The sequence below is a fragment of the Trachymyrmex cornetzi genome, unplaced genomic scaffold (genome assembly GCF_001594075.2).
Source record: "Trachymyrmex cornetzi isolate Tcor2-1 unplaced genomic scaffold, Tcor1.1 scaffold438, whole genome shotgun sequence".
Classification (NCBI taxonomy): domain Eukaryota; kingdom Metazoa; phylum Arthropoda; class Insecta; order Hymenoptera; family Formicidae; genus Trachymyrmex; species Trachymyrmex cornetzi.
Genome location: NW_017299157.1, coordinates 218,104 through 227,423, shown reverse-complemented (window position 1 = coordinate 227,423; position 9,320 = coordinate 218,104). Strand labels below are relative to the sequence as shown.

At 31.0% G+C, this 9,320-nt stretch overlaps 3 protein-coding genes across 3 annotated transcripts; 2 read left to right on the top strand and 1 right to left on the bottom strand.

Moving 5' to 3' along the window:
• The first annotated feature begins 210 nt into the window (after positions 1 to 210).
• On the top strand, positions 211 to 3,040 carry LOC108764556 (fatty acyl-CoA reductase 1-like). The gene is made up of 5 exons (XM_018512838.1): positions 211 to 453; positions 769 to 1,017; positions 1,689 to 1,834; positions 1,965 to 2,074; positions 2,923 to 3,040. The coding sequence occupies exons 1-5, from the start codon at positions 241 to 243 to the stop codon at positions 3,027 to 3,029; spliced, it is 825 nt and encodes a 274-aa protein (XP_018368340.1). The 5' UTR covers positions 211 to 240; the 3' UTR covers positions 3,030 to 3,040.
• A 293-nt stretch (positions 3,041 to 3,333) lies between these two features.
• On the top strand, positions 3,334 to 6,231 carry LOC108764554 (uncharacterized). The gene is made up of 7 exons (XM_018512836.1): positions 3,334 to 3,408; positions 3,496 to 3,597; positions 3,693 to 3,789; positions 3,911 to 4,014; positions 4,165 to 4,380; positions 4,516 to 4,652; positions 5,445 to 6,231. Exons 1-7 carry the CDS (start codon positions 3,393 to 3,395, stop codon positions 6,171 to 6,173), a joined length of 1,401 nt encoding a protein of 466 aa, XP_018368338.1. The 5' UTR covers positions 3,334 to 3,392; the 3' UTR covers positions 6,174 to 6,231.
• A 193-nt stretch (positions 6,232 to 6,424) lies between these two features.
• LOC108764555 (putative nuclease HARBI1) lies at positions 6,425 to 8,045 on the bottom strand. The gene is made up of 3 exons (XM_018512837.1): positions 7,946 to 8,045; positions 7,475 to 7,798; positions 6,425 to 7,368 (listed from the first exon to the last, which is right to left on the bottom strand). The coding sequence occupies exons 2-3, from the start codon at positions 7,764 to 7,766 to the stop codon at positions 6,470 to 6,472; spliced, it is 1,191 nt and encodes a 396-aa protein (XP_018368339.1). The 5' UTR covers positions 7,767 to 7,798; positions 7,946 to 8,045; the 3' UTR covers positions 6,425 to 6,469.
• Between the last annotated feature and the right edge of the window lie 1,275 nt (positions 8,046 to 9,320).

Genomic DNA, 9,320 nt, shown 5'->3' with positions numbered 1-9,320 from the left:
CAACCTTAGATTGCGCAGTTATAATCATTTCCGGTTTGTTAAAAGCATTGATAACACAATTTCATAATTTTATGGCTATAAAACAAAGATAATTTAAATTCTGCTTAGTAATCAATTTTACATATAAGCGTTGTTTCCAACTTTACAAATATTTATCGACATATAAAAGGTGACAATCGAATACAACTACCTATACGTTTTATATTGCTAAGTGTTTCTATCAACTTTATTTTAAAAGTAATGGACAAAATGACTGTTGATCCAGCCAAGTCGATTCCTGCATTTTACGCTAGACAAAGTATACTTTTGACTGGTGCAACAGGATTTCTGGGTAAAGTTTTTATCGAAAAGATATTACGATCTTGTCCAGATGTTCGTGAAATATTTCTGTTAATGCGACCGAAGAAAGGATTAAGTATTAAAGAAAGGCTCGACAAAATATTAAACTTACCAGTAAGTTAGATATATAAAGAGGAATTTTTGTAAAACGCACTTCTTTAAAATAGTTAAGATATTTTTACGATTTTAAATAAGTATTTGAAAGAAAGAATTACTTTTTAAATACTATTGCAACGTTATCACTGAAAATAATTATTCTTCGGAAGAATGTTTGTAAATTTTTCAAATAGTAAAATATAAAATATTGGAATGCATTAGTTTTAAGAATTAAATATTTTATTTTTTATAAGAAATTTATTAAAAATATGTCAGAATTATTGTTAAGTACAACGGAAACGATTTACAATTTATAACGCCCTTCTATTTTAGCTATTTGAAAAATTGCGCGAGGAACGATCTTCCAATTTTGAGAAATTAATTGCAATTTCTGGTAATGTCAGTGAGAAGGGATTAGGTTTGTCGGCTACGGACAAACAAATGCTAGTTGAAAGAGTGACGATAATAATTCATGCAGCCGCGAATGTGAGATTCAATAACAGTTTAAAGTATGCCATATTTGCTAATACAAGAGCAACAAGAGATATTTGTATTTTAGCAAAAAGTATGAAGAATTTAATCGTAAGTCAGAGAGTAATTAAGATTATACATTTAAATAACTCATCCCATGTCACACAATTTATATAACAACTTTTATTTTTATTTAAATATTTTTCAAAAACACAAATCATTGTGTACTTTTCAATTTTAACAAGAAATGTGTTTGTTCCATTTCAAAGCAAAAATATATAAATTTATAAATTCATAGATTGTTTTATTATTACGTCTGAGTAATTATATAAAGTTTGAGTATAATTCTTTTATTGGTTTAAACGTTATATAATTTTTTTGTTTGTTCTGATTGTAACTATAGTTATTTTTATAAAGTATAACTTTCCCAACCTGAGTCGATATTTTATACACGTCTGCCGACAGTTGTCGGTGTCGATAACTAACGATAACCAACGGCAAAGGTTATCCTAGAAAAAAAAACGCTATTCTCATTGGCTGTCGCTACTTAATGATACCGACAACCGTCGGTATACTTGTACTGAATATAAGTTCTAATTGTATATACAATTATATACGTACAGACAGAATATTATAATAACATTTAAAATATAATAAATTTGAAAGAATATTTATCCTAATTTTGGTATTTTAAAATTGATAATACAGAATTAATTATCACTAATATAAAAACTAAAAAGAATTTTTAAAGTGTAATTTTTTTATTAATTGTTTTTATAAAGGCATTAGTATACGTTAGTACAGCATTTGCACATGCGAATGAACCATTTGTAGATGAAAAAGCGTACTTGCCAATAGCTGATTGGCAAAAGATAATTGAAATAGTCGGAACTTTAGATGAGCATATTTTAAACATTTTTACGGCTAAGTAAGTTACAAACAAAAATCTATTATTTATACATTATATACATATGTAATACTAGAATTTTTTGCTTTATTTCTAAGATTTTAATCATATTCAAATTTTTAAATCTACATGCACTTAAAATTATGTACAGGTGTTTAGACTATGCACCCAATACATATATTTTTTCAAAAAATCTATCGGAAAAGGTAATACAAGATTATTCTTCCTCCTTGTCTTGTGCGATTGTAAGACCTTCCATTGGTATGTAGTCTTTCTTCTAATATTAAAAATAATTTCTAGTCTTAATGCGTTACTGTGGGGTGCTAAATATTTGTATTTCCACTGTTTGGATAAAATGATTGCACTGACAGAACGCGTAATTTCTTCTTGGAAATAATAATTATACCATTAAAAGTAAAATAGGAAAAAAGATATATATGTATATTTTATATTTTAATATAGTTTAGAAACTGATTTATTTTAATATTTGTATTTATGGAATGTAATTAATTAAATGGATCTTTAAGATATGTTTTCATCATAAATCGCGACATTTAGCTAATGTTTATTAGCATTTGAAAAATTAAACAAATAAAAATTAAATATATATTTATAGAATTTTGTAACATTTTAACGTAATTTTGATTGATAATACTGTCCGACAAAAATTGACCTTTTTTTCTTACAACGATTACGACTCGCATTTCTTAATAGATTCAAGATTGCTGAATCCAAATCCGTCAGATGCCCATTAAGTCGGGTTTTTCAGATAAATCGAGTAAAATGAGTCAAAAGCAGCGTTTTTTGTCATATTTACTATTTTTTGTAGCCGAACAAAATTTTGTTTTTCATCTGGAGACACTGGTAGTGTCTCGGCCCTAAGCTGCGCGAAGCGACACTGCCGTGCCTCCTTTACGCGAACCGACGAGTTGCGGTAGATCGAGATTATCAGATCTCAATAACGGCTGAACCGATCGCGTTCTATGTATGCTCAATCGATAGCCACCACACGGATTGTATGATAAAACTGCTTTTATTTTTTTTCTACGTGTCCTACGAGCGGAGATATTGCAACGCAAAATTCCGAACTTTTTCAGTTCATTTTTCAGATATGTCGTCCTTATTGTCATTATTGTCGTCGACCACATTCCGCGCATTCCTTTGGTGTCCGTCTGACATTCTTTACGCAAGGAGTGCTAGTTTCGTATCCTTCTGACATTCTTTACGCAATTATTACGCAATACGCAAGAAACGCTAATAGTGATATACATAGGGTGCTTTCCACCTATCGACACAGGCGACACTGTGTTACACAGTGTTCGGTTTTGAGCGTTCCAGCAACGACACGGTGTCACACTACTCGACACGGCGAAAAGATGAGTTTTACCGTGCTGTGTCGCTAGAAGTACCAACCATTGAAAAAATAATAGCGTGTTTTGTAGGGACATCAGGTTAAACTTAAAAGTAACATAACCATAAATAGCTCGTAGATGGTGAGAAGAGGAATACTTATTGGATTTTACAGTACGTTAGATTTGTGTCGTAGGTGGAAAGCACCCAATATTTTCATTTTAGTGACATGGCTAGCGAAAGGAGTAAGATTTTTATTCCATTATATTTATATCTATTCACACTAGCAGCATGTTTTCTCATAATTTATCAATATTTTTTATTATTTGTAGAAGGTGAAGATCAGAGAAGATTCAAGATGTGGTTTAGAATTAACGACAATGATCCGATTGAAATTTCGGATTTAAAAACAAGTACTTACGTACGATTAAAAAGTAAGTAGAAAGAACTGTACTATAATATGCAAATATTATATGTATATACAACGCATTGTATAATATAATTACAAATAATTTTAATGTTAATGTAGAGTTTGATAATGAATTTTACAAATTCGTTTCAAATATGGAAACAAATCGAAAAGAGAAAATAAAATTCCTGTGGAAATCAATAGATGATATAGATTAGTAAGTAATAAGTAATTTTATCTGGCAAGTTTATCATTGACAGTTTCGAGCGACGTGTCATACCAAACTTGTTATTCATTTCAATATATCCTATTTTTAATACTTATGGTCGTTTTTCAAGTACACCGGTGGAAGTTCCAACAGAATCATCTGCCATTGTTTGTAGCCAAATTCCAACAGAATCATCAACCAATGTTTTTAGCAACACATTCTCAAGAGCAAACGGTAATAAACAAATATTTAATATTACGATTTACATTCAACCGTATTTAAACAAACAATAATTTTGTATTGTATTTATTTAATAATTTATTTAGGCTAATTGTATATATTAAAATGGTAAATTAGTGATATTTATAATTGTACGAATTACAGATAGTCTTATTTGCAAACATTGCAAGGAAATGATTGAGTCATTTGATGTGGTTCCACAACATAGATGTTTTATTGGAAAAGATGTTTTTATGGATGCGAACCAAACACTTTTTAAAATAGAAGATGCTGACAATAATCAATGTTATATGATAAGTGAAGATAATCCGTTAGAAAATGAAATGATGCTATCAGAAAAAAACGACACCAAAAAATCAAGTATGTTACATTGTTTTTCCTGTTACCACAGAGTACATTTTTTCTAAATATTTCTCTTGCTTTAATTGCTGTTTTATATGAATAATATCAAAATAAATATTGTAAATAATTACTGATAGGATTTGTTATACACAGATGCTGTGTGGAATAAACACTCAACACTGGCAGTTCTTAGTTTGTACGAGGCAAATCTGCATATGCTGGATAATCCAAAAAAGAAAACCAAAGTGTGGACCGCTATATCAGATGGTTTAAAGCAATTTGATGTTGAGGTAATAATAGTTTTTTATGTTTTGTATTTTTTAAATATTTTATAAATAAAATATATACACATACAAAGGCTCAATCGAAATAAATCAAGACAATTAATGAAATTCACTAACAAGAATTAATGTGAAAATAAGCCTATACAAGCCAACACTGGTTTTTACTTGTGCAATTTATTCCAACTTGGTAAATCCAATTACATGATTCCGTAGACGTTTCGATCTCGGTTTAGATCCTCTTCAGTACATCTCAATAATCTTAACAAATTGTAGATCAAATCCTTCTTACAGCATGGATCAACAGTCAACATCTCACAATATATCGTACATCTAATTACCTTGTTAACTGTATATGGACAATTTATACAAAATTAAATAGGTAGTTCAATTTAAATTATTCATCCTGTATTAATAACAATTGTCACTCACATGTATCGTTAACTGTGTCCTTAGGAACTTTAAACCAACAATGATTTCCCCATGCATCGTCATCAAAGTCATAACTCGATAAATAAAAAATCACAGCTATGCATTAACATAAATGTTATAAAATCTTATTTGATATCAACCAAGCAAATGGTGTTATTCATCTCAATTCTATCGTTCGACTGTGACAACATGTAGATATGTTTAAAGTTGAGTAGAGCTACCAAGTTTTGTTATTAAAATTGACTACATTTATTGATTCGTGATTGTTGGTTGTTTTATATTTTTTATTTCCATTTTTTGTTATAAGACAAAAATTTTTGTTATATATATATATATTATAATTTATAAATTTTCATTTGTTCCTAACAGATGTCGAGTGATCAAGTCAGGTGGAAAATAAATACACTTATAAAAAAATATAAAGAATGTGTTGATAATAATGCAAAATCGGGAAGAAACCCAATATCATTTGAGTATTATGATCAAATGGAGGAGATTTTTGGCAAGGACAAAGAGGCTTTCTCTATTAATGGTTATACTCGGTCATCTAACCTTCCAAAAAAAACTACAATTAATCCAGTTTTGAAAACTAAAACTATAGAAATACAGTCAGAAGTTCCAGTTGTTGCTGAATGCCATCCAAGTGTTTTAAAAGCAAGAATACCACAAATTAACAATCCGAAAGCGAGCATGAATGAAAAAAGAGCTCGCCCACTGCATGGAACTGGATCCAATAATGCTAAAGCAAAGCTACAATTGGAAAAACAATGGCTTGAACATTTGCAAAGTGAAAAAAACCGACAAATACAACGAGATGTTAGGCTTACTAAACTTCTAGAGAAAAAAACAGAAGCGGTGAATTTAAAAAAACGGCAACTCCAAATGCAAGAAAAAGAATTGGAAGTAAAGAAGATGATAGCCAGCAATAAACTAAAAGCCAAATATCGTCAGCACGACGAAATAATTGCAATCGAAAGAGAAAAATGTAAATTATTACACAGACTTTTAAAAGATAAAGAGAATATAGAACAGTCTGTTGTCAACTCTGTAAGTGATTCGGATGCTTACGATGATTGTAACGAAAGTACTGAAAACTGAAAACGTTTATTAATGTGACATTTTTATATTACATAAGTTTTGTTTCTATTAAAAATTTTTTTATAATTGTTATAGAGCGTATATTTAAAAATGTTTATAGAGTTCCATTTGATGTGATAAAATAATTGCAACCAAAAAATATGCGTACAAAACTGAAACTATTTTATTTTTATTATATACAGGCGTTACTAGAGCGTTTAATACATTATAAATCTTAAGTAAGTTAAGATTTTGTTAAGTATTGTGATTAAATAAGATTTGTTGTGTATTTCTTACTTAAAATTAATTATATTACTTTACACTTCAGGAAATAATTCATTAAATAATTGCATCCTGCGATCTATCCGAACATCATTGATATTTTCATTCATAATTACATGATCGTAATTTTCTTCATTTATTTGAAAATTATCATTTTCATCTATACAAAGGTTGTGCAGAATACACGCTGCTATTACTATATTTGTAATAAATTCCATATTTCTGTACTCCGAAAAAAATTTTATCCGACGAAATCGTGCTTTTAATATACCAAATGCTTTTTCACTTGCCATCCGAGTAGACGAATGTAAAGAATTAAATTCTGTTTGTTGAGGTGTTAAGTGACCATTGTCACGAAATGGTGGAACAAGCCATGATAACAACGGATACGCAGAATCACCAAGTACAAATGTATTATTAGGAAATAGTATTTCTTTATCTTCATTCGCTATTTCATACAAAGTCGACCTTCTTAATACACGAGCATCATGCAAGGATCCAGGTTCACCGCAATATACGTTCGTAAATCGCATATCAGAGTCAACGACAGCTTGTAAGTGAATGGAAAAAAATTTTTTACGATTACAGTATGGTATCTCGTTTACCAAAGGTTTCTGAATACGGATGTGAGTACAATCAATCGTTCCTAAAACACGTCGAATTCCTTTTTTTATAAAAAACCTTGCGCATACTGTCGAAATGTTATGCTGTTGCGGCCATTTAATCACATCATCCAATTTAGTCAAAATCCAAGCGATTACACGACGTATAATACGGAATACAGAGGAAATAGAAATATCAAACCGATCTGATATTGTTCTTATCGGCTCTGTATTAGCCATAAACCACAGGAATATGAATATACTCAGCTTTGCTGAAATCGGTTTGCTCCCATACAAATGATTTGGCATAAACACAGATGTTTCAAATTCAGCTGTAATAGAATAATTAGTAAGATCAATTATATTTATCATTAAAAGTAAATAAATATCGAATATAAGAGTGAAACTACTACTATTTACGTAAATGTACATAATTACCAATAAGTAGAAATACTATTTGTCTTGGCAATCGCATGTGTTCCTTAAATTCTTGTTCTGTCCAAGATTCCACAATTTCTAAATACTGTTCCACACGATACCGTTTACGCCCAGAAAATAAGTATCGCATTAGTGGAAAATATAATGTACTATCTCCATCATCTTCATATAAACTATCGTCTGTTGTAGTGCTGTCCACTTCGCAATAAGTGCTTGCAGAACTAGAGCTACTACTAAGCTGTGTTGTTGTTTCAATCATACAAAATATCGCCTTCCGTTTCCACATCGACATAATTGTTTGGTTAAACAAAAAGTTTGGTTAAACTGTAACAAATGAATTGATTTTAATATACGACATACGCTAATGTAATCTAGCGTATGGTTAATGCTCTGTTTCCTTATATTAATTATTATATCGATTTACATAAAATTATCAACCATTTATTTTACGTTAAATAATATTATACTGACATTTATCGAAATTGTTTCAATTTGAATATAGTTCTTCTTATTTGTCTATGAATAATGAAATCGAGTAGAAAATTTGTTATAGTTGACTATAGAACCATCTGTTGGGGCTTTATCGAAACACACGTGTTCCAAGGAGCACCCTAACTCTGTGTGACACAGTGTAACACTGTGTCACAGTTTGTGTCGTAGGTGGAAAGCACCCATACATGATAAGCGAGTACTACGATCTGGGGGTAAATCATCTAACTTTTCCCCTAGGGCGGAAACGTGAAAAGTGAAAAGTTTCACGTGAACTCTATGATCATCTATGATTTCGGGGGATCATGTAACTTTCTCAACTGTGAAATGTGAAATTGTCCACGTGAACTTTTTAGCCAAGGACCGTGGTGGCGGAAAGACGGAAATCTAGGGAATTGATAAATATACTTCGGAACTAACATGTCTTATCCTCCGACAATTTATTTCAAGGCAGATGCCATTAATAATTGAAGAAGAAATAATATCGCATTGACGGAAGAGAGGTTATATACGAGGTGTGATCAAAAAGTGACGTGACTTTTCATTTTTATAAAAAAATATTCATTTATTCATCCAAAATTATGTTATCCCCTTCAAAATAATCCCCCTCTGATACAATGCACTTGTGCCAGCGCTTTTTCCAGTCGTCAAAACACTTCTGAAATGTACTTTTGGGTATTGCCTTGAGCTCCTCCAGCGATGCAGCCTTAATCGTCGCAAATCTTCATCCTTTCATGGGCCTTTTCAAATTTCCATGTTTCGTTACCAGTTATAACCCTTTTGAGCAGATCAGGATCATCACTGACGTCGTTCAACATGTCTTGGGCGATGTTCATGCGACGCTGCTTCTGATCAAAATTAAGCAGTTTTGGAACGAATTTCGCTGACACACGTGTCATACCCAAAACATTCGTTAAAATTGATTGGCATGAGCCAAACGATATGTTAAGATCATCAGCTATTTCTCTAATCGTGATTCGACGATTTTTCAACACAATTTCTTTCACTTCCTGAACATTTTCGTCGGTTTATGACGTGTTGGGGCATCCAGAGCGAGGTTCATCGTTAACATTTTCTTGGCCCTCTTGGAATAACTTATACCATTTATAAACATTTTTTTGCTCAAAGTTGACTCACCGTACGCCACTGTCAACATTTCAAGATTTTTTGAACACTTAATACCATTTTTTACACAAAAATTAATACAAACTCTCTGCTCCATTATTTTCAACAGCAAAAAATCGCCGAGCACGCAAACACGAGTCTAACCTTTATGCCTCTCACATAAAAACAACACATGCTATATAGTCAAAACTGTGAACATATGATCGTGACGAGTGTACCAACACAACAAAAA

Bases quoted from the DNA above. Each gene is read 5' to 3' on its own strand.
- LOC108764556 (XM_018512838.1), top strand. From the start codon at position 241: ATGGACAAAATGACTGTTGATCCAGCCAAGTCGATTCCTGCATTTTAC. The intron at 454-768 runs GTAAGTTAGATA...CTTCTATTTTAG, and splicing joins ACAAAATATTAAACTTACCA to CTATTTGAAAAATTGCGCGA. The intron at 1,835-1,964 runs GTAAGTTACAAA...AATTATGTACAG, and splicing joins TTAAACATTTTTACGGCTAA to GTGTTTAGACTATGCACCCA.
- LOC108764554 (XM_018512836.1), top strand. The intron at 3,790-3,910 runs GTAAGTAATAAG...TCGTTTTTCAAG, and splicing joins TCAATAGATGATATAGATTA to TACACCGGTGGAAGTTCCAA. The intron at 4,381-4,515 runs GTATGTTACATT...TGTTATACACAG, and splicing joins AAACGACACCAAAAAATCAA to ATGCTGTGTGGAATAAACAC.
- LOC108764555 (XM_018512837.1), bottom strand. From the start codon at position 7,766: ATGTCGATGTGGAAACGGAAGGCGATATTTTGTATGATTGAAACAACA. The intron at 7,369-7,474 runs GTAATTATGTAC...ATTCTATTACAG, and splicing joins AATAGTATTTCTACTTATTG to CTGAATTTGAAACATCTGTG.